This window comes from Ochlerotatus camptorhynchus, unplaced genomic scaffold (genome assembly GCF_037179485.1).
Source record: "Ochlerotatus camptorhynchus isolate MF236.1 unplaced genomic scaffold, CSIRO-AGI_Acam_v1.1 ptg000140l, whole genome shotgun sequence".
NCBI classification, from domain to species: domain Eukaryota; kingdom Metazoa; phylum Arthropoda; class Insecta; order Diptera; family Culicidae; genus Ochlerotatus; species Ochlerotatus camptorhynchus.
In genome coordinates, this window is record NW_027040630.1 from 1685838 (window position 1) to 1710454 (window position 24617).

Sequence of the window (24617 nt, forward strand, 5' to 3'; positions counted from 1 at the left end):
TCTGGATAGATCCTGCCAGTAACATCCGTGTTTGCTGCAGGTAGCTCCTCTGGATTGTCCTTGGGCTTCTGTGGTACTTGCGCTTATGGCTGTTCCTGGTGAAGCATGCTGTGGTGCTTCTGGTTACACTTTGAACACGTTCTCTGGGCCGAACATGACCTGCCCATATGGCCCTTACGCAGACAGTTGAAACAAACCCTGGCTTCCTTCACTCTAACCAATCGTTGCGCAACACTCAGGCTGCGAAATGTGCTGCATTTGAAATTCGGATGGTCTCCACCGCACAGCTCACAGACGATCTCGCTAGACACTGTGGCTGCAGCAGATATTTTCGATGATTTGCCTTGGTAGCTGCTTACTTGATAAAAGGCACCGATGGTGCGGTCGACTCACACCGCTCCAGTACGAGACACCGCTTTCTAAGGAATTCCATAGATTCCGCATACGTCGGGAGGTCTCCGTGGTCGATCGTACCGTCGCAAAACTCCCTTGTTTCTTGATCGAGGGCACCTGATAGAATATGGACGATGATAATCTCCTAACAGGTGCTGTTCGTGGAACTTCAGGTTTTCCACATGTCTTGAGCATTCATCGATAAGGCTACGCAGCTCCTTAGAGGACTTTTTGCCATCTTCTTCAGCTGCATGTTATTTTGTACGTGAACGTCGAAAATCAACCTCTTATTTTCATAGCGTTGTTCCAATTTCTGCCATATCAACAAGCCGATAATTGTTATCTTGGATTGTTTTAGCGACAATGATTCCTGCTGCACTTCCTACCAGCGACTTGTCCAGATGAAAAAGTTTCACTGCATCCGAATCTGGAGAATTCCTCATCAAGTCCTGGAACATCGACTTGAATTTTGGCCAATTTTCGTACCGCCCATCGAATGTTGGCAATGGGGCACTAAGAGCTTGCTGGTGGATGACAACTTACGGTTGATCGTTTTGCTGCACTCCAGCGGGAAGAACGGCTCGATTCCGATTGGGGTTCTGAGCGTGAGCTTCCATAAGCGTCTCAATGAAAACTTGCACCTCGTTATTGAGCTCCTCGAACTCGATGAGCTTGCCTTCATGGTTTTCCCTCTGGTTTTCCGGAATAGTTTGCATTATTATGTCATGTACTTCGTTGTACTCACCATAATATTTATCCACATTCCTTGAGTGGACACGAACTTGGGGCATGGACATAGCTAGAGGCTCTGCTTGCGCTGCCTGAACCACGGCATGGATCCTCGACAACTTGCTCTTCACTTCTCCGCGTTTAGAAATCAACGACTTCAATTCCGCCATCTTTTCCTTCTTTGTTTTCTTCGGTGTGGTCATGGGGGTTTTCTTTTCTTCTTTGATTTCTTCTTCTTCGGTTTCTTCTTCGTGAACAGTGTCCGGATGACCTAGTAAAATGCGCCACATGGAATCGACAGATCAGTAGCGGGACTACTATCTGCCTGGATGGAAGCAGCGGGACTACTTCTGGAAATGTTCACAACCTTGGAATCAACAAACAAAATGGCAGCACGCAATTCACGTTCCTTTTCACTTCACACTCAGAATTCCACTGTTTTTAGTTTGCACCCATCGACTCGTTGATGATGCAAAATGCTTTCTTCTGATTTTTAGTAAGTTTTATTGTTTGAATTGTTCGCACACACCGTTCCCTTTATTACACGACGATTATTCAGCGCTCCTTGGGCACAATTTTTTTTTCACTGCATATTTTATCCGGGTCCGATGGACCAATGTTCTGGCTCTCCTGGTCTCGTTGGGGATTAAATTCAATGGACTGTATTCTTCATTTATTAAAACATCACATTTTGTCTTAGTATACACTTTTTAAACTATTTATTGTACTCAACTACATTTGTACGAATTTGCATCGTCGCTTCACAAAAGCTCTACTCCGAATGAAAGAAAAAACTATGGCGGCGCAATCACCGCGCGCTTTCTCCTCTCTTGTTCCGTTTTCCATCCAATGTTGCCATGATTTCGTTAAACATTGTGTTTATTGCCAGTGCAACCAAAATCGAACATAGCAACCGATCCAAATAAAAGGTGAAAAATTGTTCGATGTCCGTCAGTCTCCTTGAAGCGAACGGATGCTCGCTTACAGAGGTCTACATCGGAATTTTAAGTAAGTATGTTCTTCCGTGGATCAAAGAACAGTACGGTCCGAAGCCAAATGTTGTATTTCAACAAGATGCCACACCTCGAACCGCACTCAGAAGGAACATCTTCCGTTCCGGGCGAAGGATATGTGGCCGCCATCCAGCCCCGATCTTAATCCGCTGGATTACTGAATATGGCGCGTCATGAAGGCCAAGGCCTCACACTTAGAAAAAAATCATGTAAATTTAGGTGCTCTGAGAGTGACATATACGAGCGTAAATTTTGACATAAATTCGAGTCATAACAGACGCGAAATATAGCTTAATCTTTTCGTCGAGCAACGAACTTTTCAGTCTTGGAGCACTTAATATTACATGACATGTTTGTTTACGTCTCATTTATTATATCGAAGATGGATTCCGTCACGTGTAAAATTAGTTATTTCTAAGTGTGCTGTTCTAAACGCCACCCGAGTATAGCAAGCCTCAGACAAACATTGACCCGCACCTGGAGAGAAATGGATCCAGACTACATTATTAGAACCTGCCGTGCATTACGGAAGCATGTGGAGGCCGTAATTGCAGCAAGTGGAAACTCGATCGATGATTAACATAGTTTAAGACTCTGAGAAACATCGTCCCTTTAAATAAATAAAAAAAACTCGAAAACGAAATTTTTGAGAATTTTTTAAATTTTGTTATTGCTCAATGGTGCAAACATTATCACGCATACGGTAGTCCTCGTAGGACCACCTTGAGCGGCTTGACAGTCCAATGTTGTGGGAGAAGTACTCCACCTGTGCTTGGTCCAGCATGGTCTGAACCGTGTTGTAATGGTTCAATGGGGAAAGTGGCCACTTCCCCCATATATTTTGTCGATTTTTCCCATACAAACTTCAAGCCCTTTGAGCGAGGGGTTCCCGTGAACCAAATGACTTCAAATTTTGACAGGGTGTTTTTGACCCCCCTAACTACCATTCCAGGGGGTAGCGTTTGACATTCCAATTCTGTGCGTAGGTGGATAGATTTCCCAGATCCATCCTTTTCCTCACATTTCTAGATGAACAACTCAAAAGCTCCTATCTGCTTTGATGAAATGTTCATCGAAATTTGTTGTAGCTCTTCGATTCTACGCGATTCACTCACTAACCAGACCAGATCTAAGAATTGCCTCCGATGCGATGCCATGTGTCACTCAAGCGTCATCTTTTTGTATTTTTGATTTACACCGTTTCTGCAAATGTTGATCGTCAAATATGGCCACCATACAGCAACGATTATGTTTGTTTTTGTCATTAGTACGTGCAAAACATACGAAAACGATAAGTAAACAAGCGTGAAGAATAATTTAAAAAGAACTCAATAAAACGGGTAACATTACTTTCAAAGTAACAACTTTAGCGCGAATTTTACCGGCACGAAAATACTTTTTGGAATGATTTGATATTTCTAAAAACAAAAATAGAAAACAGAAATCAATAATCTAAAAAAATCAGTATTTTTCCTGTGATTCTTAAGAAAATTTACGTGTAAAAACATTTTTTCTATTTCATCATTTTAAAATTTGGCTAAACAATTAAATAGCAAGGTTTGTTGTCATGATGTCGAGTAAATGTGTTTGTACAAAACTGTCTTTTTTAACTTTATTAGCGAGATATTTAGCTCTTTAAAATTTACAATAGAATCACAGGAAAAACAGATTTTCTAAGATCTATGATGATTTATTTATTTAAAAAAAAAATCAAAATGTAAATTATTCGCCTGTGGTAGTAAGCTTCACATTAAGAACTAATCCTGACATTCAGACAACCAAAGTAGTTTGCCATGGGAGTCAATAATAATTCTATGGTACTCAGTTACGGGCAGAATTGAAACGGGTTAAAATTCGTACCTTGTGCCTGGCCTCCAAATCTAAATCAATGATTATCATTTTTACACAAGCAGCTGTGTTATGAATCAAACTGTGTGGAGTGTGGTAGATATGGTTTCAATCAACTTTTTCACCAAATCAAGTACCCTAGGGTCACACTCAATTAGAGAACGAAACTGTTTAAGTGTTTACCTTCTTCGAAAAATCTCAAACACCGAATGTCAATATTGTTCATCAGTTTGACTAGCGAATTAGCACCTTTCCCAAGCTTCAATTTTACAGTTTTCACACGTTTGTCGGCGTATACATGCTTGTCACATCACTCAGATTAAGATAAATTCCCATTGGGTTTCCAGCGAAGCCTAACATCCGTCATGCAACTCTCACATTGTTTGCTCTACGTCACGGATAAGTCACCAAGCACGCGGAAAGGTGCAGTACGACGGGATTTCCAGATTAGTCAGAATGATTGAATCCAAACGAAGCCACTCCAATTGAAAGCTCAAACTATCAATAAAATAACGATATTTTGATTTGCTCGAGACTGAAGAACCATTTCCAATGCTCAACATTAATTCAATCAAATCGGGGCGATGATTGTTCCGAACAAAACGGAGATTCTTCTTCCAAACAAGGAAGGTACCTTCCTACTATAGGTACTTCATCGTTGACATTTGATCCCAAAATTTTGAAACCCCAGCAGAAGACCTTCACCGCTCGTTGTTGTTGTGTGCATACCTACTAGGCACTGGCCGCACACTTAGCACACTTGAAGGTGGCACTTTCTGGTGACGTCAGCACCGACCGATCGCGATTCACGCAACAAGTCAACGGGCAAGTCGAGAGGAATTTGCCATCCCCGCCTCAGTCAAGTTCCAGCCGGTGCCACGTTTAGTTCATGATCGTCGTGTCTCGACGGAATCCGCGCGCGCCTTAGGTATACATCGTAGTAACAACAACCAGTAGGTATAGTGGCAGTGAAGGCAAGATCACCGGATCAGCGAAGCAGAAACAACCGCAACAGCAACGTTAACCCACCACCGAACATGCGGACCGGTTTGTGTGCCGTCGCGAGGCTCTCGGCCGGCTGCTGGTGCCTCAGTTTGGCATTATTGTCATTTTCGGCGGTGGTCACGGCACAGTTCGACGACGACGACGTCGACTTTGATGGTGAGATTTATTTTCGGGGGATAAGGCGCTAGACTGGTTCAGAATCTGCGCAGGGCAGGCATGCGTTTGGAATGCGTTGAATGCGATTTAGCTAGAAAAAAAACGTGTTTGTGTTGTTGCAGGAAATACGGCGACGAATGTGGAATGTGCTGTGATCGTGATGGTGATCAAATCTTCTGGGATGTTGCAAACAAGATTCTAATGATGATAAGACTTTTCAAGTGCAGGTTTCATCTAGGATCGCCAAATAGCAGATAGTATGTAGTGTTATATATTAGTCGCAGTGGTTCGGATGGGAGAACTTTGAAAAAGCCCTCAGCGGACTTCACATGGGAGGTCATTTGTGACATATTTGCGAAACCAAGTCAAAGAAGCGGGATACAGGTAGGGAGTTTTCAATTATAAACTGGAAATATTTGGACAGAATGTCCAGTAAAATACTGGACATTCGTGAGGAATATCACTGCTTATTTATCTATGGAGTGTTCTGAAGTGACTACCGTTTTAAAATACTCTGGATTTGCCCATGAGCATGCAGGATTTGTTCTAAGATTTACAGGACTTGCTCTCGATCTTGTACCTTAATTTGCAGAAGATTTCTCATGGTCTAGTGCATGTCAATGCTGGAAGAGATCAGAGCTTCTTGAGCTGCCACATGAAGGACAAACCACTACATTTATTATTGAAGTTCAAATTTCCTTTTGACTGCCCTAAAGATTCGTCTGAACTGGCCTGAAATTGATTCTAAATAAATTCCGCAAGACAATAAATTGTAATCTTGTGCAAATTTCTTTGAATTTCAGTAGTCATCACGAAATGAAAATCACCGATTCGGAGAAGATAATGCTATTTTCATTTTTGTTACACACGCAATATCGATTATCTCCGACCATCGCCATAAACACTGTCGTCATTAGAGATTCCCCAGGCGAGAAAAATGTGCTTATCTCAAGATTCCGGTCATTTAAAAACGAAGCTGTCTTCGGCAAATTTGATCAGATAACCAATTCTTTCGAGTGGTGAGAAGATTAGTTCAGAATTCTTTCACTACGTGAGGTTAGTGTGCATGTGAAATTTCAAAATGTACTATACCTCGAGATCCTGACAATCTGGAAAGTTACTGTTTTCGGCAAAGTTGTTCCAACCAAACAAGGCCTTATACATGGTGGACAAACAAGTTGAAAATTCACTCCCTACGTGGCACTTGTGTGCATATTATCTTGCAAAATGTCCTATATCTCATGATTCTGAGCACCTGGGAAATTTCTGTCTTAGGAACATTCATTCAAGTAACCAGAGATTTTCGAAAGGAGAATAGATTACTTCAGATTTCTGCCTCTACGTAGCGCTAGTGTACATGTGAACTTCCAGTATTTGCTGTCAATCAAGATCCTGACTTTTTAGGAAACTGCTGTCTTCAACAAAGTTAGTCATGATCACGAGATGTAGCACATTTTGAAATTGCATAGCGCCCTCTTGTAGCAGAATACTAAAAAATCTTTTCGGAAGACAGCAACTTCCCAGATAGTCAGAATCTCGAGGTATAACACACTTTGAAACTTCACATGCACTTTTGCAGCGTATACACTGATCGAAAACATCCGCATAACTTCTAATGATTATTGCATTGTTCGGGCCTGTTAACAATATTCATTCGATTGTCTTACGGTTGAATTCGTCGGCAGATGATGAGCATGACTGTCATCCAAATGAAGGATGATTTTTATTTGAAAATTTACTATAGAGCAGTGATTCTCAAACTTACGTTGATTGTCACCCACTTTTAGAAATTATATAAGCTCGCGACCCACCAATGTTGCTATAGTTAAAATTATAGTTAAGTTTAACTTGATACCTGTTTACGTGAAAATCGAGGGTTCAAGAACCAGCTAAATGACTCTCAAAACACCAAAAATCTATAAATTATTCCTAATACTTTAAAAGTTTATTAATGACAAAAAAAAATCGATCCACCAAAATGATACTAAAAACGTCAATAATGACGTCTTGTGAGCATATCAAAAGTTCTACCGTATGCGTGATAATGTTTGCACCATTGAGCAATGTCAAAATTTAAAAAAATCTCAAAAATTTCGTTTTCGAGTTTATTTATTTATTCAAAGGGAGATGTTTCCCAGAGTCTTAAACTATTTTAATCATCGATCGAGTTTCCACTTGCTGCAATAACAGCCTCTACACGGTTCCGGAATGCACGGCAGGTTCTAATAATGTAGTCTGGATCCATTTCTCTCCAGGTACGGGTCAATGTTTGTCTGAGGCTTTCTGTACTCGGGTGGCGTTTAGAACAGGCCTTGGCCTTCATGACGCGCCATATATAGTAATCCAGCGGATAACGATCAGGGCCCAACGCCCAGAACGGAAGATGTTCTTTGATCCACGGAAGAACATACTTACTTAAAATCCCGATGTAGACCTCCGTGTTGACCTTGTCGCCTTCTGGAATAAACACCGGGTCCATTTTTTTGCCATCGGAAACCACCAATCCAAATACCATAACGCTAGCAGGATGCTTGGTCAGATACACGTTCTTGTGCTCGTCGGCCACGTCTTTTACCGGAAGATAACTATATACCGGTCGGTTCTGGAATTTGATACGGGATCGACGGTAAACATGCTCTCGTCGGTGAACAGGATTACCGGATTTTTTCGCCTCAGGAAGTTCAAGATTTTCTCGCATCGTTCGACTCGTAGCTCCCGGATGCGGTTGGTAATCATGTGAGTTTTTCTCGTGCCCTCGACTTCCTTTACGATCTTCCGTGCCGTAAAGTCACTGATCCCGTGTTCCTTTGTCATTTTCCTTATTGAACGCACTGAATTCACGGGAATCTTCCTTTTGATAGCAGCGATAACCCTCGGAACCCGAGCTGACCTCGGACGACCTGTGTGTGGCCACCTTCGCGGATAGTTGTCCTTCTCTTCTCGGTCTAAAACCCTTTTAACGGTCCACCGGGACACTCCCATGGCGATTGAAATGTCTTTTTGCGACATTTGCGCGTGGGACAAATCACGAATACGCTGCCACTTCGTCATGGTACACCTGTCAAACTAAGTAAATCATTTTCTTTTATATACAGCCTACTACGGTATGAGCTATAGGTTACGTGCATGCAAAGAAAACCAAGGCATTGTATGCACAGGTGAAACGGGAACCTTATTTGTACGATGGTGCAAACATTATCACGCATACGGTACAGGAGTGCTACTGAGCTATAACTCAGTACTTGTTCTGGGGATCTTGTGGCTTAATTTTCTGAAGAATTCCCTTGGACTATTGACTGTTGTGTCGTCTACGCTGGACGTGATCAGAATTTCTCGAGCCACCGCCACATTTATGGTTGAACTTCACTGATCTTTTTGACTACCTTAAAAATTTGTCAGATCTGTTCTGCAATTGATTCTAAGCAGAGTAAAATGCTGCAGGACAAAAACTAATAATCTTGCAATATGCCTTGATATAACGATTTTTCAGCAATTGAGCATTCAATCATGCAAAGTAATAATCGTATGCAGTGCACGAAAATTCCATCTACGTTCAAAAGTGGAAGGGAACTAAATTTGTATCTATATTTTACATCAAAATATCGAATGACAAATGGCCTATGGAAAACAATTCTATGGACGAAAGGTTGAGGGATAAAATTTCAAAGCGAAACAACTGTTCAAGAGACGAACGGTCGAATGAACAAAAGGTAGAATGAAACTGAATTGTGAAATGAACTAACGCTCAAATGATACTTGAAGAAATAAAAGGTCATATGGACATAACTGGAGATCTTCGAGATTAGGGCGTTATTACTTTTGTAAACAAACACGTTAACCGTCGATTTCTCGCGAATCTATACTAAATCCAAAAAAAAAATTACCTACTCAAACAGGTAGATAAATGATTCCTCTATCATTTGGTATAGTTTGTTCGCAAGATTGAGTTTTTATTCGCGAGAAATAGGCAATTAACGTATTTGTTTACAAAAGCAATTACGTTCTAATCTCGAAGTTCTCCGGAATAGGTTGAATGGAAAAAAAGTAAGAGGTTGTATCAAAAACACGACCGTAGATTTGACGTAGGATTACGTGCTCAGTATCAATATTCGGTGACTGTGTTAGGGAAACCACTTCTCCTCATCACGGAAACGCCTTGCTTCTGATGGAAAATCGCACGGAATTTTTGATTTATTCAATAGATTATAAAAAAAAGCGAAGATTGATTGGAGGAATTTCCTGCTAAAAATTTCCAATCGTGAGATATTCGCTGTCATTCATATAGGGGGAATAGATGTAATGTTGGCCTATGGATCTAAGATTGGGCCCATCGCTAAAAATCTGCTATTTATCAATTTTATCTAGATGAACGCGTCATTGGGACGGTACTCATGGATATGTCTATTCGCTATTGAACATTTAGTCGATTGCTGAATTTATGTATGGGCCATAATTAGGGACATTTAGGCCAACATATCATCCATTTCTCCTAAATTCAAGATTTTTGTGCTTGTTTCTAGCGTCCTGGAGAAAACCTATCCTCAATTCAAAGTGTTTCTGGTTAATTGTCAAGGTCAATGGATGGAATTCGATTTTGATATCTGTGGGAAAGCGCTTTTTGCAGTCAATCGGTGATAATTTCAATCATTATTCCAACAGTTCTTCATTTGTGTAATTTTCAATAGCGACTTATTGAAAAATGATAAGGTATTCATTTCAGCAGATTCGTAGAAAAATTTCCAATCGATTGGTTGTTTAGAATTAAAATCCATTCACTATTGACAGAGTTATAAGTGGTCAAAACCTGACCACTTTTCGTAACGCGGTCGATTTAGGTTTTTTTTTTAAATTGTACCCGCAATATGTTTCCGATAGACGTAATCCTACGTCAAAAGTTCAACAGAAACTTAAAAGAGATACAAAAAAAGCAAATGGGAAGAAAAGTCGATTCACTGGTAGAAATTAAATAACGGTTGAATGCAACTTAAAGGAACAAAAACTTGAATGCCCATGAAGCCGTTTGAACATCAGGGCGAATGTTTGTAAGATCGAATAGACAAAAGATCAAATTAAACAAAAATTGACAGGTTTTGCGTGATTTTGATGTTGGCAGGGGAAATTCCGGAGGGAGCTTCTGCACGATTTCGTCGGAGAGTTTCTTTGCTGCCGGAGAAGGTTGCAGGGAGATTTTCGTGAATTCTCTACTCCGAGTTTTCTTTTCCTGTTGTGTTTTTTTATCTTCGCCTCGATGCATGTGTGTATGTAAAGGTGTCACCGAAAAAGTGCATGCTTTGTTTTGATGTTCACATCCCACTAAATAAATGGTTGATGCAAACGAGGGAAATTAAATGCATTTGATTTAAATTAAATGCTTATTAAATTGGCATTCTAAAAGTGGGACTTCCCTAGTGATCCACCATTTCGCTTAGCTGGTGACACTGTTCAGAAAATCATTCTCAAATCTCATTCATTGAACCACCTTGCGAGAACAAACTCGCGTGTAAATTCGGCAAACAAAATTTACGCTTGAGATTCTCATGCATATTTACGCACTCATACTCACAACGCCGAACAATCATTCCAGCTTGAAACACATAAAAACCACTGAAACGTCAATTGATAGCGCACTTATACACGGCGAATGAGAACGACCCAAATTTGAGTTTAGTTCACTCATAATCGCCAAAAGTGCAAGAACTCAGCGATGAGAAAATTTGCCTCATGTTTTCCCAGGTATTTCCAGGGAAAAATTCCCGAATTTGAGAAAAGCAAAGATTAGATTCACTCAGTCTATTGGTACTACTCCGAGACTGAATAAATTTTTCGTCAATTTCCTCATTTTCCGGCAGATTTTTTAGGTTTTCCACAGGAAACCATGAGACAAATTTTACTCATCGCTGAGTACCTGCACTTTTGGCGATTATGAGTGAACGAAACTCAAATTTGGGTCGTTCTCATTCGCCGTGTATGCACCCCTGATGCACCCCTGATGCACAAACAATAGTAGTAAAAATTAATGGCGCCAATGTGTAAAGAAATAAATTTTTGAACATCAAAACTCATCCGTGATTTTGCGACGTTGAATTTTGGAAGGCAAAACTCATAGGCGCATAAACTCATGCATGAGATTTTAGTTTTTCAGTTTCTCCGAACACTGGCTGGGGAACCGAATTTTTCGATATGAAAGCGCCTCTGTGGCTAAAAAGGCTACCAATGTGATTGTTTATCTTCACGTGGGGTAAGGTACACCGGCACAAGTTGAAACGCGTGGGGAAGTTGAAATGGTAGGTGTATCTCTTGCCGGAAGTGAATAATCACTCAGCTTATTTTTAATCTAGTAGCTTGCGGTAGTACACAAAGCCTTTCAAAAACTAATTACAGTGAATATTCATTTCCGCTAAAAGATACACTAACTGTTTCAATTTCCCGCGCGCTTCAACTTGCCCCGGTGTAGCTTAAACCAAATGAGAATTTGTATAAAATTTTAAATGTTTGTATTTCAGCATATTATTTTATTCGATGCCAACACGTCACATACATTTTCATACAATATAAAACATGTAATTAATTAAATCGGTTGATTTTAATTTTTGTTATAAGTGCTGTATTAGCGCCCTTCCTTTGAATGATTGTTGCTGACCTTTTTCAACGCCAGATGGTGCGCGATGCAATATTTTTCGGGTCGCCATTGCAATTTATGGAAAAGGCATGAATGGATCATATTGTTAATATGATATATTTGCTGAAGTTCTCTGATCATTTACGAGAAACATCTATATACATCCAATGAAATTTGAAACAGAGTTCCATTCGTGTTTTGAACCCGCTCAGAAATAAAATAGAGAAGTCGAGCAGTTACAAATCTTGGAAAAAATTGTGCTCGAATAATGAAACTGCAACGCAGCAGGTGCGTTTCTGTTTAAGTTTCAAATTGAAACAGTCCATATTAAATTCATCAAAAATACAACAGCATTTAAGAGCACCAGCTACTCAAATGGGTGATCCCTGCTCTAAATTTAAAATAATGGGGATCAATATCATAACGTTTAATCATTCTAAATGATTGAGCAGTTCTCGATTGATTTTAGTTTGAAAGTTAAAAGACAAAAAATGTTGCGATCAACAAAACATTCCAATCCATGAACCATGAACCAGTCTAAAACCCTGACTAAACCGTTACCTTCGCTCGACCGTATCTCATGCCTTTTATGTTCCCTTTTAGTCACAACGGCTAGTGAAAAGACAATGCAAGATGTTAACCTCGATGACGACACCAACAACAACAACAACAACAACAGCAGCATGCGATGCTGGAGCTGCGTCGCCAAATTCCGCACCTGGGCCGACTGCCAGAATCTGGACGAGATGGAGTACTGCGAGAACCCGGATGTGACCAGCTGTATGAAGAGTTCGATCCGGATCGAGGGACTGCTGGGCCGGGACACCCGTTACCACCGGTTGGCCGGGTGTGGCCTGAACAAAACCGCCCTCCGGGATCACTATTTCGAGTTTTTCGAGATCACCTTTGGCGACAGCGACGCCGTTACGTTGGAAGAGTTCACCACCTGCGAGGGACCGTTGTGTAACGTTATGGACGAGGCAGCACTGAAGCATGGCAAGTGGCGCACGGTGCACGGGAATACGATCACCGGGGCGGCGGTAGCGGGTGGAGGACTGGCACCGACGGTCGCTCTGCTGATGAGCGTTGCCGTAGCGATAAGTTCATTCGTGTAATAGTACAATAAATCATCCATTGTCGACATATAAAAATTATCATCAAATGGGTGCAAAGTGTAGTTATGCCTAATTTCCACCGCAAATCAAGCTGAGCGATTCAGAAGCGTTTCCCATAACAATTTTAATTGTTTGCTCCCTCTCCACTCCAGTCAGAGCGGTACAAGTGCGTTGCCAAACCGGTTTTCCAACGGATGATAGATGAAGTCGGATTTATCGCAGTGTAGGCCGGTCTGTTGCACGCATTTGGGCTATCGGGGACTTTAGTTCTAAGCAGCGTGACGAATCAGCTCTAAGGAAAATCCAAGTTCCGCGCAACTAATATCGATCGGGAAGGGGGGGGGGGTTTTTTTCATCGCATATCCAACGTCGAGATGTCATACATTGACTGCCTATTATGGTTGTGAAGTTAATTACTTTCCGATACTCATCAGCGAATGTGACTCTGGCAAGCGCGCATGACGAAGCAGTAAGGTTTTTTGAAATTGGTGAATAGGCGGAACCATGCCCAGTGGAATCACTTACGGCGCAATAAAAAATAAGCCAAGTCAAAATTTAAATTCAAGTTGGGCAACATTTCTGCGAGTCACGAGACCGATTGAGCTTTCACGGTTCGCTACCGGTGCGAAGCGAGGGCAAAAAATCAATGTAAACACAGTTCAAGTTTTTTTTTTTGTTCGTTGCGGTTGTGAAATTCTTCCTGATCCGATGGCTCAGGCATGGATAATTATAGCGATGAGATATGGAAGATCATTATGCTAGCAAATTGGAGAGAAAGTACTTCGTTAGTATTAAATAACGAGATTGATATCGTTGCAATGCTCGCGGGGAAAAAAACATTTAGGAGAGACTTTTTTTAAAGCAATCAATGACCAACATGAGTGCAATCTGCGATAGTTGATGTGTAAGATGACGAAGTAGCTTGACGATTTGACATTGGTTGGAAACGAGTGTATCCGCTTTGTACGGTATTTGGTGAAACTATAACTTTTTTCGCGCCGTTTAACCATTTGCAATGAATTTCATTTGCAGCGCTGAATCCTAATCCACGAAAATACGTTATTTAGTAAATTCAAAATCGCATGTCAAAAACAGTACGTATTCCAAAGAATCTGAGCACATATTTGAATTCATCGAGGCAAAATCTATGAAAAGAAAATAAGCTTTCTAGTTCAATTGCTGCATTTGAAAATCAATTGCTTAGGTTATATTTCTAGTACAGAAGTTTAATAATTGCAGAACAAGAATATGTGGTATTCAAACTGTTTGCAGAGACATTCGTTATTGGAAAGGAATTGGGTAAAACAGGCCTTCGCCATTGTCTCCAGTTAATGAGAAATAACGCAATCGATTCCCTGGACAAGTATCACATAGGCACAGGCATTAGCATTCCAGAAATTTCTAGTGTAATTAAAGCAAAAAAACCTTTCTCTGTGTTAACTAAACCCAGCTAAGTTTGAAGGCTAATCATCATTGAAACGAAAAATGAGTCAAAAATTCACACATTACTCACTATCGCCCACATCATAGATTTAGATTGGGAAAACCATGCAGAACAACGTTGTCGACGGCCGTCAGTCGTTACTACTAATGTGTGCTGCTCGACGTATACCTGCAGGCGTATATCAGACCAGCGTGCTTGCGCTTGGGGAGCCCGGCTGCATGCTGATTACTAAATGGATAATAACTTATTGCACAGAAGTCAGTACAGTACAAAATTAAATAAAAAAAAATATACAGATTTTTTGGAAAAAAAATCTTGAAGTAGCAGAAGGCTCCCTGGCTGACTGTCATGCAGTTCCGTACCCAAGCAACACAGAAAACATCTCAATTTTTTTATTTAAGTTGCCCAGAAATCCCTTAAATGGCACAGGAAATACATCTTGATACGACTAAGTTTCAACTTTGTTGCTTCATTTACTTTAGGTCACAATAATGAAACTCAACTGTTTCAATGTACTGCTTGGATGACCTGTCAAATCATGCATCAAATGGGAGGAGCAAACATGTTACACTCATATTGGTATGAAGTTATATGCTACGTGATATTGTATGAAACACTTGAGCAACAAATCTAACTTGTGTTGTGTTTGTTGAATGAGAGTTCCATAAAACAATATGTTTCTTAAAACTTTGGTACATCAGACTGTGAACTATATGTTTTTTGTACCTATTGAGCAACTGTTTCGAGATGTTACTAAAAAGTTGACGAACAAAGATGTGCTGAAGAACCTGTTTGCAATCTTGTTCCAAGTAAGCATACTTTTGGACAACATTGGCAAAAGCGGAGAAATCGTAATGCATGTGCTAACATCTGCATAGGAAATGGAAGACCACCACGAGGAGGATAGGATTACGGATGGCGGGGGACGATGGTGACTAAAGACGTTACCAACAGCGGCTGGCATGGCCTTAGTCTCTAAATCGACCGGATGTTCCAAAGGGCTTAATAGAACGGTGAGAAGCCTGAGGTGACGTTGTATTGATTGTTGCGTGAGCAGGGGGCAGCAAATATGTTGTATTTGCCGGAACTGCTGGCGAACTGGAAACGGCACCAAATAGCGGGCGGATTGCCAGAACTTATGACTCATAATGCCGAAACCAGTTAAGCCAAAAATTAATCACAGTCGCAAACACAACCGTACATACAAATAAATATGGTTGTACTGGTCGTACAATGTACACAATCAGAATGCTGTTGATGGCTGGCAGCCATATGTAATCCACCAGAAATAAACATAATAAACTTATTTTTCAATTTATTCATGTTGCACATCCTATTAACATAAAAACATGAAATACTTATTACAGCTATAATGTTTTCCAATAGTTTGAATATGTATATATTTTTTTGGAGATCAATTTTTTATTTCGACACATTTTTTAAGCTGCAAATTTGTGGCATCAAGGTGTTACTTTTCAGAATGTACGTATATTTATTCGAAGTAAAATCTTTCGTTTCACCATAAAACGTTTGAAGCGTTTGAAAAAACTGACTACTTATCAATATTTTAATGTAATTAATTTCATACTATTATTCCAATGACTTTTTCTACGATTGTCATCTCTGATTTTGCAGACCAAATAAAAACATCAGTATGCTTTTTCCGCATCACGTCACAAAAATATCCAATAAATTTATATGGATAACTTGAATGTCATTCACGTGTACTCGAAAACATCACAGTACTGTTTTTCATATTTCAGTTAAAACCTCATTTACAAGTTGTGTCATGCAAATATCATGTTACATGCATCTTTGATTACAACACCTTTTGCAGCAAACGTAAGTTGCAAAGAGACTCCACCTTCTGCGTTTTTTAAGGTACAATGAAGTTTGATATGCGGTGCGTTGTCCATAATTTAGACCGTCTATTAGTCGCACTAAAGTTGTTGTTACTAGCTGAGAAACAAATGGTGTTGCTTGGGTAGTGTGTGATTGTATAAGGGCAACATACGAATCACAAATCATGATGTTTGGCCAGAAATATTCATTTCCCTATATGAAATAAGAGAAGAGAAACGTTACAAAGCGAGACATGAAAAAAAAAATTGCAGCCTATGCAAGGAAAAGTAATTGAAAACTGATAAATTCATCATCAAAGTTTTGTCAGTTAATTTTAGGAACGAAATTTATAACACTATTTTTAGAGTGCGTTGCGGCAACGTGACAGCTAAATCTATTGTCTAACTGTCCAATTTACGTCAACGCAATACAAACGTATCTAATGTGGGTGGCCCTTTAGAATTATTCTAAAAGAAACACCGGTTAAGTAGTTTGAGTTTCGAAAGGCAAATGGTTTGAAATTTGTCTTTGCATGGTAAAGTCAAACTTAATGCGTATTATTTATTTCGTTTGGAAGTGCTGCTGGATCAAATTTGAGATGCTTCAATATAATTTGTCATGAAGTGCGAACAGAAGATTAAAATTAGAGCATGAGCATGAGCATGAGCATGATTGACCGCCCACGGTTCCTACTTTGTTATAGCCAGAACAGCTGTAATTACACAGAGAACCAATAGACGATCATCCTTAATGTCTAAGAACAGATGATCTCAAACTAGACAATACCAGCGCCGGCCGCGCCCGAACACAGGTTAAGAAAGGAATGGGTAGGAATGTGTTGACATAACCTCTGCACTTCCACGAGGATTCACTGGGATATTTGGTATGAGGGTTGGGATTGCAGTAGGGTTCGGTTTGGTAAACGATAAGCTGAATTGATGTCCTAACGCGAAGGAGCTTGGGATTGAACCCACGATATTCTGCTCAGTAAGCAAAAACGTTAGCTAAAGGGTGTCCACGATGAAATTGCCACACACAAAATTGATTCGCAAAATTCGAGTTTTCATCCGATTGCCATCAAATTTTCAGGGATTGAGAAATAACTATTAAACTTCATTTTACCATTTTACTCGTATTTTATTTACAGTCCATACGCAAATGCCCGCACCTTGGCCTTAACCCCGGCCATAAGATTCTGCACAACCTGTGAATCAACCGTTTTTTGCATGTAAACCGATACTTTCTTCAGTTCCTCGACTGTCTTCACTACCTTAGGTCGTTTAAGAAGGTGCTGCTTCATAATCGCCCAGTACTTCTCGATGGGGCGGAGCTCCGGAGTGTTGGGAGGGTTGAACATTTTCGGCACGAAATTGACCTTATTGTCCGCATACCACTTCAGCACGTCCTTGGAGTAGTGGCATGAGGCCAAATCCGGCCAGAAGATTGTTGGGACGTTGTGGGCCTTCAGGAGAGGAAGCAGCCGCTTCTGGAGGCACTCTTTTATGTACACCTGTCCGTTCATTGTGTCCTGGGTCACGAAAGGTGCTCTCCGCTTCCCGCACGTGCAGATGGCTTGCCAAACCAAATTTGGACATCTTCTGAGTGCGGACATGCTCCGGAACGCTGAACTTATCCTTGGCCGTGAAAAACAGGTTGCCGGGGATCTGTTTGAAGTCGGCCTTCACATATGTTTCGTCGTCCATGATGCAGCATTCAACTTTCGTCAGCATGTTGAGGTACAACTTCCTGGCACGGGTTTTGGCGGACTTGTTCTGCTTCTCGTCGCGATTAGGGGCCTTTTGTACCTTGAACGTTCGAAGCCCAACCTTAGTTTTGGCCTTCTGGACAAAACTTCGGCTTAGGTGCAGCTTCTTAGCCACATCCCTAACGGAGGCGTTCGGATTTCGGTTGAAGGCCCCAACTGCGCGGTTGTGATTTTTGGTGTTGTACGGAATACTTTTTCCTTCACTTCTGGGCTTCCGATCGGTGGTCAACCGTTCCTCGAACCGCTTAATCACTCGCGACACCATAGAATTCGCGATTCCCAACGTTTTAGCGATGGAACGATGCGAGAGATCCTTGTTCTCGTGATGAATGCGCAAGATTTTATCACGCACGAGCTGTTCTTTCGACTCCATTTCCGCGAGTTTTGATCACAGGACTTTAAAACTGTGTAAATAATGCACTATGAACTAAATCCACCCAAATTTTCATTAAATTCTACCCAACGGTTAAAAAGTTAGAGCAATTTCATAGTGTGGCAATTTCATCGTGGACACCCTTTACTAGGCAAACGAACTCCTTTTGTTGTTTGTTTGTTGTTGTTGTTGCTATTACCACGCAGTAATGTTAACAAATAAAGCAATTCACGAACCTTTAATGTGGATGGGCCTGAGATTAGACTCATGATGTTCTGCTCAGTATGCAAATACGATTGCTCAAAGGCCACAGAGCCCCTCATATCACATTAAACATTTACTGACTGGAGTCGATGTAACCATTTAAACCCGGCGACGACAAGTTTTGCAAAATACACGATACACAAGCGATTTGACCATAAATCTCTTTGATATTTAATGACCTGGGACCGCGTTATTTTTCTCAGTGAGCAAATCACTGCAACCGACGATCTTTCAAATCCGAAAGCTAACAGCTACGAAAAAGCACTTTAGCCTTCATTAAGTTCAATGAATCAATGCTTCGATCCGCTCTTTACACATTGTTCAGGCTATAGTGCCTCCTACAGTTTTACATCATAACAAGCTACATGACTGAGTATGACTGACGTAACGGTTGTTAACGCCTTGATTAAACAAGATATTTAAATGAAATAACGTTCTCGAAAGCAGTCAATAATACATCCTAAACTAGATCAAGTGTGCACTCTATTTCTAAACATTCCAAAGCGTTTCTCCCAAGACCAAACAGGTGCAATTTTCTACAATAGTGGCTTGGGATTATTCGTTATGTATTACCGACAGTATCACTTTTCTTATGTTCTATTTAAAACCGCAAAATAGATCACACGTGATCGAGGTCATCCCACCAGGAAACAAACATTTTTTTTTACTGGAACAAGCTCATCATATACAATCACTATGGCAGCACCAACACAACCTTAAACAAATTTTAAAAGAAAATAAAAAATACACACAACCACATAAAAGCATATAAATAGGGAACATGGCACTCTTCCTAATGCAAAAACTACCACCATGAAACCTCAATAGAACTTTTTGAATCACAACACATTATAAACAGCGAAAATTTTAACCGTTACGGATATCGATCCGAAAAAGTTCTCGCCTCTAACCTTTTTGATTTTAATCACAAACGAATCAGCGAAATACGCGTAATAATCCGAACGTTCACTGTGGTCACACTGTTTAGAACAATAAGTTCAGAAAAAAATCATTAACTTGTGTCAACAACCCACCGAAATCGCACAACACGAACGATGGTCACCAGTAAAACTATATGGGCTACCGTGCTCCTTACTTCACAAAGTACCTAAACTACGACTGATCCCCGATCCGGCGCACCCGACATCTCACCCACGCATGGCAACACCATTACCAGATAAGGGAAATTTTTCCCTACCTGACAGCGACACCAACAAGCGCAGGCGAGTCACCAGCCACACCAAACCGACCATCCGACGCACTGCCCACAAAACCAGACACGTCCCCTCGAAATCAATATATCCGGGAGCGCATTCCCGATGCTCTTTTTCTCTAATAATTTTTAAACAATTCCTCCTGCAGCGATTCCAACCACATAATAACTAGCAATCACTTTTCTTTTTCAATTCACTCTGTGCACAAAAGCAAAGCACATCGTAAAAACCTAACAATTCATCAGCGCGGTCAAGTCACACCGGCAACAAAAAGAAGCGAGTTCACACCAAGCACCTCAGTAACAGGGGGAGAACATCAGCACAAACCTCTCCGAATCAAACCATCACGCCCGGGACACAAAACCAATCAAATGCGAGCACCGAAAACTCCACGCCAGCACCCTTATCGAACAACTCGACAGAGCGCACAAAAACCGAACTGTACTGCTTGGCGGTCAAGCAGAGAATCTGCGAACAGAAAATTACAGAAAATTAAAATCAGAGCGCGATAAAGTTGCAGCTTCACTTTCTGGGAAACTTGAAGGATGGTTGATTCATAGTAATAATTTTGGTTCACTATTTTAAAGATTCAGATCTTGCTGAATCTGCTGCTGAAGACAATAAACCAAACGTTGTAGCTGTAAATTTTAGGAAAATATAAAATATCAAAACAATCCATTCCTTATGCTAAGCAAATATTCAATGCAGCGTTAGAGAGCACTACTGAATGCAATGGTTTGTCCATACCCACGCCTAGTTTATTTTCGATTTTTCCTTACGATGAGATGCAATTCTTTTAACTTTTAAAGCATTTTTTATTTACAATTAATTACGCATTTTAAAACAGACAAAATGGCTTATTGCGATTTGACACCTAGTTTAGTCTTGACAACATCAGAAAGTCAGGAAGAAATGTTGAATGTCAAAAATTGATATGAAATCATAACGTATGAAGATCCGGTTAATCACTGACAGTTTGTGCACTCTTCTGGGGGCCAAAAAAGGTTGCTGAACTAGCAGCAATCAACTTCGCATTGGGAATGATTCCCGACATGCCCATAGACCATTACTTCATCTCCTCGGATAGTTTCAGTTTGATTGAGGCTATTCGGTCGATGAACCAAGGTAGGCACTCATCTTATTTCCTTTCAAAGGTAAGGGAGCAGATGAGTTTGCTGGTCGAAAGATCATATATGATTACCTCTGTATGGGTCCCCTCACATTGCTCAATCCCAGACAATGAGAAGACAGACTCTCTCGCAAAGGTGGGTGCACAACAAGGCGAGATTTATGATAGAAGAATTTCAAATGATGAATTTTTCCCATTAGTACGTCAGAGTTCTCTTTTAAGTTGGCAAAACGATTGGACAAATAATTCTCGTGGGCGGTGGTTACATTTCACTTTTTCAAATGTTGCTTCGAGAGCGTGGTTCAAAAGTCTGGATGTAAGTCGGGGCTTCATTCGCGTGATGTCAAGACTTATGTCCAACCACTCTTCGCTAGATGCACATCTCTACAGAATAAACTTCGACATCGATCACGCAGTTTGGTATTGCCCGGGTAATGACGCCTCCAGAGCACGACGGTTGGATACCCTAGTGGCCCGAGGTAGACAACCCTTTCCGTTAGGTAAGAGATATACTGGAAACCCAGGCGATCTACGAATTCCTTTGTTTGTCTGATGTTAGGGTTTGATGTGATCATCCCCTCCTTTCCAAACAATTTCCAGCCATTGTGTCCCAGTCTTATTATCCTCCTGCTTCTATGCTACTTGCCCCTGCCCAGCCAGGATTTGGTCAACCGTCCGAGAGTAGTATCTGAAGGATGCTTCAGACACCAATTTCCCACCTAGCTCCTTCCAATTGAAATTGTTACCCATTAACCTCGAGCCCGCCACGAGTAATTGGTGCCCAATACTAACCTAGAACTACTGCTGTTTAAAATGTAAATTCAAACATTACTGATTATTGGCTCCGCAAAGTTTCACACACGACTGAGCCTAGTAAATAGAGGGGTTAAAAGTAAGCTCCTTGACCGCCAGAATGCACTGCTACTGCAAAAAAGGTTATGGTGCTTTGTAGTCCGTTCATATTTAGGCAGACATGCCAAATTTCAGTGCGAGACTGTCTTTGGGTTTGTTTTGACAGCTGATTGTTGTTGACGTGTTTGCAATCAACATTATTTTTTGAGAGGCAAAACGGCGAAGGAAACAAAAGAAAAGTTGGATAAATACTATGGGGTTAATGCTCCGTCAGATTACACCGTCAAATATTGGTTTCGAGAGTTTCGTGGTGGCCACATCTCCACCACCGATCAAGTCCGCAGCGGCAGGCCCTCCGATGAAATGGTGTTGGCTGACCGGAAAGTGAAGGTGCGTGAGCTAGCAGATACCGCAAAGGTTGGTACTGAGCGCACACGCAATATTTTGGGCGAAATTCTGCATATGAAAAAGCTATCCTGGCGCTGGGTGCCACGCAAGCTCACTCCTGACCAACAACACGAACGCGAGAGCACTTAGAAAGATTGTTTGGACTTGCTGATGAGGAATCGGGTGGACTTTTGGCGTCGATTGGTAACTGTTGATGAAACTTGGATCCACTATTACACCCCAGAGAGCAGAATGAGTGCCCGGCAATGGACTGAAGCCGGCATGAGTGCTCCGAAGCGGCCTAGGGAGGCTCGATGGATCGGAAAGGTTATGGCATCGGTTTTCTGGGATTGTCATGGCATACTCTTCGTGGACTACCTTGAAAAAGGAAAAATCATCAAACAGCGAGTATTACTGTGTATTATTGCAGCGAAAAACGGCCTTACTTGAAGCGAAAAAAAAAATGTTTTTGCAAGACAATGCGCCGGCGCACAAGAGCATCGCAACCACGGCTAAAATCAATGACTTACGGCTCCAATTGCTTCCGCATCCACCGTATTCGCCCGATTTGGCTCCTTCAGATTATTATCTCTTCCCAAACCTCAAAAGATGGCTTATCATTAAAAAAAAATCAGATCATGTGAGGAAATCATCGCCGCCGCGGAGGATAATTTTGCAGACCTTCCGGAAAATAACTTTCCGGACGGGATCATGAAGTTGGAAAATCGTTGGAATTATATTGAATATTTTTTTTTTCATTCCTGAAGAGGTTACTTTTTACCCCACCTAGTAGTTAAAAAATAAATAAATGACATTTCTATGTATACATTCCAACGCGTGAGTCACTCAGCACATTGTGACGAAATTAGATTTGGCACAGCTTAGGCACATCCATCGGCACACCTTCGGCGCAATATCGTAGGCATTAGGATGTTGTAAATAAAATGGGAGCACTGCTGGATAACTGTAATTGTAGTTGTTCACAACATTACGTGCTGTTTGACTATACATTCAGGAATATCCTTTAATTGAATATACCAGAGGAACTCAGACCAGCAGTTCACTTATAGATCTAAATACGAAATGTAGGTTCTAGAGTGGGTTCAAGAGAAAGAGGCAGTTATTCAGACCCCATTAGCATCCTTAATTTCAATAATGATGCAACTCACACAAAACAAACTACAGAAGTCGATTCATCATCCTCTATAGTCGGTCTCCACCAATGTTCCCCACCGGTTCCATCTCTTCCCAGCCACTGATAAACCGTTACTTTTCACAGCACGAAAGGCTAGGTTTCTGGTCTGCCTTTGAGGGCATTATAAAACCCCAAAAAACAGAACTTTGATCATCCATTGAACATAAAACGCCAACATTTCGCACACCCACCACTTCCCGCGTCATCGTCATTCCGATTTCAAACCAAAACATTCAAGGTAACGGAAAAACCGGGTTGCCGGGATAGGCATTTTACAAACAATCGTGGCTTGCTCAATGACCGGCACAATACAATTACAATTTTACTGTTGATGCCTATCTAGTATTTTCATAGTTATGTCAATGGATTCACGTTGTTACCAAATTTAGTTAAAGTTAGATCGATATAAGAGGGCTAATAACTGAGTAATAGCAATCATCTCATATCTCATGAATAATAGAGTTTTTAAGATTCACAATGACAAACCAATATCAACTCGAGCTATAAGTCTCGTGTGTCGACCAGTCAGTTTATCTTCTTGTTGAATGTAAGGGGAAAAAGGACCAACATTTTCTTTGATTGTCATGGTTTTACTTTGCAAAGTAAAGTAAATCATATGTCCCGTGGACTTTGCACAAAGGGTGATTTTCAAAATGCTCAAAATTTTCTAAATTTATAATGTATAAGATATTGGCGTCCCCAGCAGGCCTGGGTTCAGGCTTGCTTCCACTCACTTGCTATAAAAAAAATGTTTTTCTGAATTATGAAATCATTAGATATTATAATGATAGTAAGTAGTTGTAAGTCACAAGATAAGGTTGTGAACTAGGTGTTTGACACATAAAACCTGTCATTATTGCTTTCAGTGCGTCACAATCAGCGATTTTACGATTCATGAGCGCTCACTCTGAGTGAACGCTCACGAGTCATAAATTCGCTGATTATGACGCACTGAAAGCGAAATTGGCAGGTTTTATGTGTCAAATACATACCTTCCAACCTCTTCTTGTTTCTGACAAGTACAAATTTTCATAATAGTATCCAATGATTCCATAATTCCGAAAAACATTTTTTATAGTGGAGTAACCCTGCCTGGGTTCAGTCCCAGTCGGCGCCGCCGGGATGTTCTGAGGCATAAAATCTCTGATCAGGGAAGTAAAGCCGTTGATGCTAATGAAGTGAAAGAGTATCCAATCTTGCATCCACCATGTTAGTTGCCATTATGTGTGTCATCAAACCTTGTTGAAATCAAAATCGATCGTAAAATGTATGTC

At 40.8% G+C, this 24617-nt stretch overlaps 2 protein-coding genes across 5 annotated transcripts in view; one reads left to right on the forward strand and one right to left on the reverse strand.

Annotated features, from left to right (window-relative positions):
- The window catches only part of Pde9 (phosphodiesterase 9), a 398535-nt gene that overhangs the window by 33053 nt on the left and 340865 nt on the right, over nucleotides 1–24617 (reverse strand). The gene's annotated exons all lie outside the window — the stretch shown is intronic.
- Nucleotides 4840–12914, forward strand: LOC135700634 (uncharacterized). The gene is made up of 2 exons (XM_065221195.1): nucleotides 4840–5144; nucleotides 12367–12914. The coding sequence occupies exons 1-2, from the start codon at nucleotides 5021–5023 to the stop codon at nucleotides 12876–12878; spliced, it is 636 nt and encodes a 211-aa protein (XP_065077267.1). The 5' UTR covers nucleotides 4840–5020; the 3' UTR covers nucleotides 12879–12914.

What these genes read in the sequence shown, in the direction of transcription:
- LOC135700634 (XM_065221195.1), top strand. Translation starts at nt 5,021, where the DNA reads ATGCGGACCGGTTTGTGTGCCGTCGCGAGGCTCTCGGCCGGCTGCTGG. An exon ending in CGACGACGTCGACTTTGATG is followed by an intron (nt 5,145 to 12,366) that starts GTGAGATTTATT and finishes GTTCCCTTTTAG; the next exon opens with TCACAACGGCTAGTGAAAAG.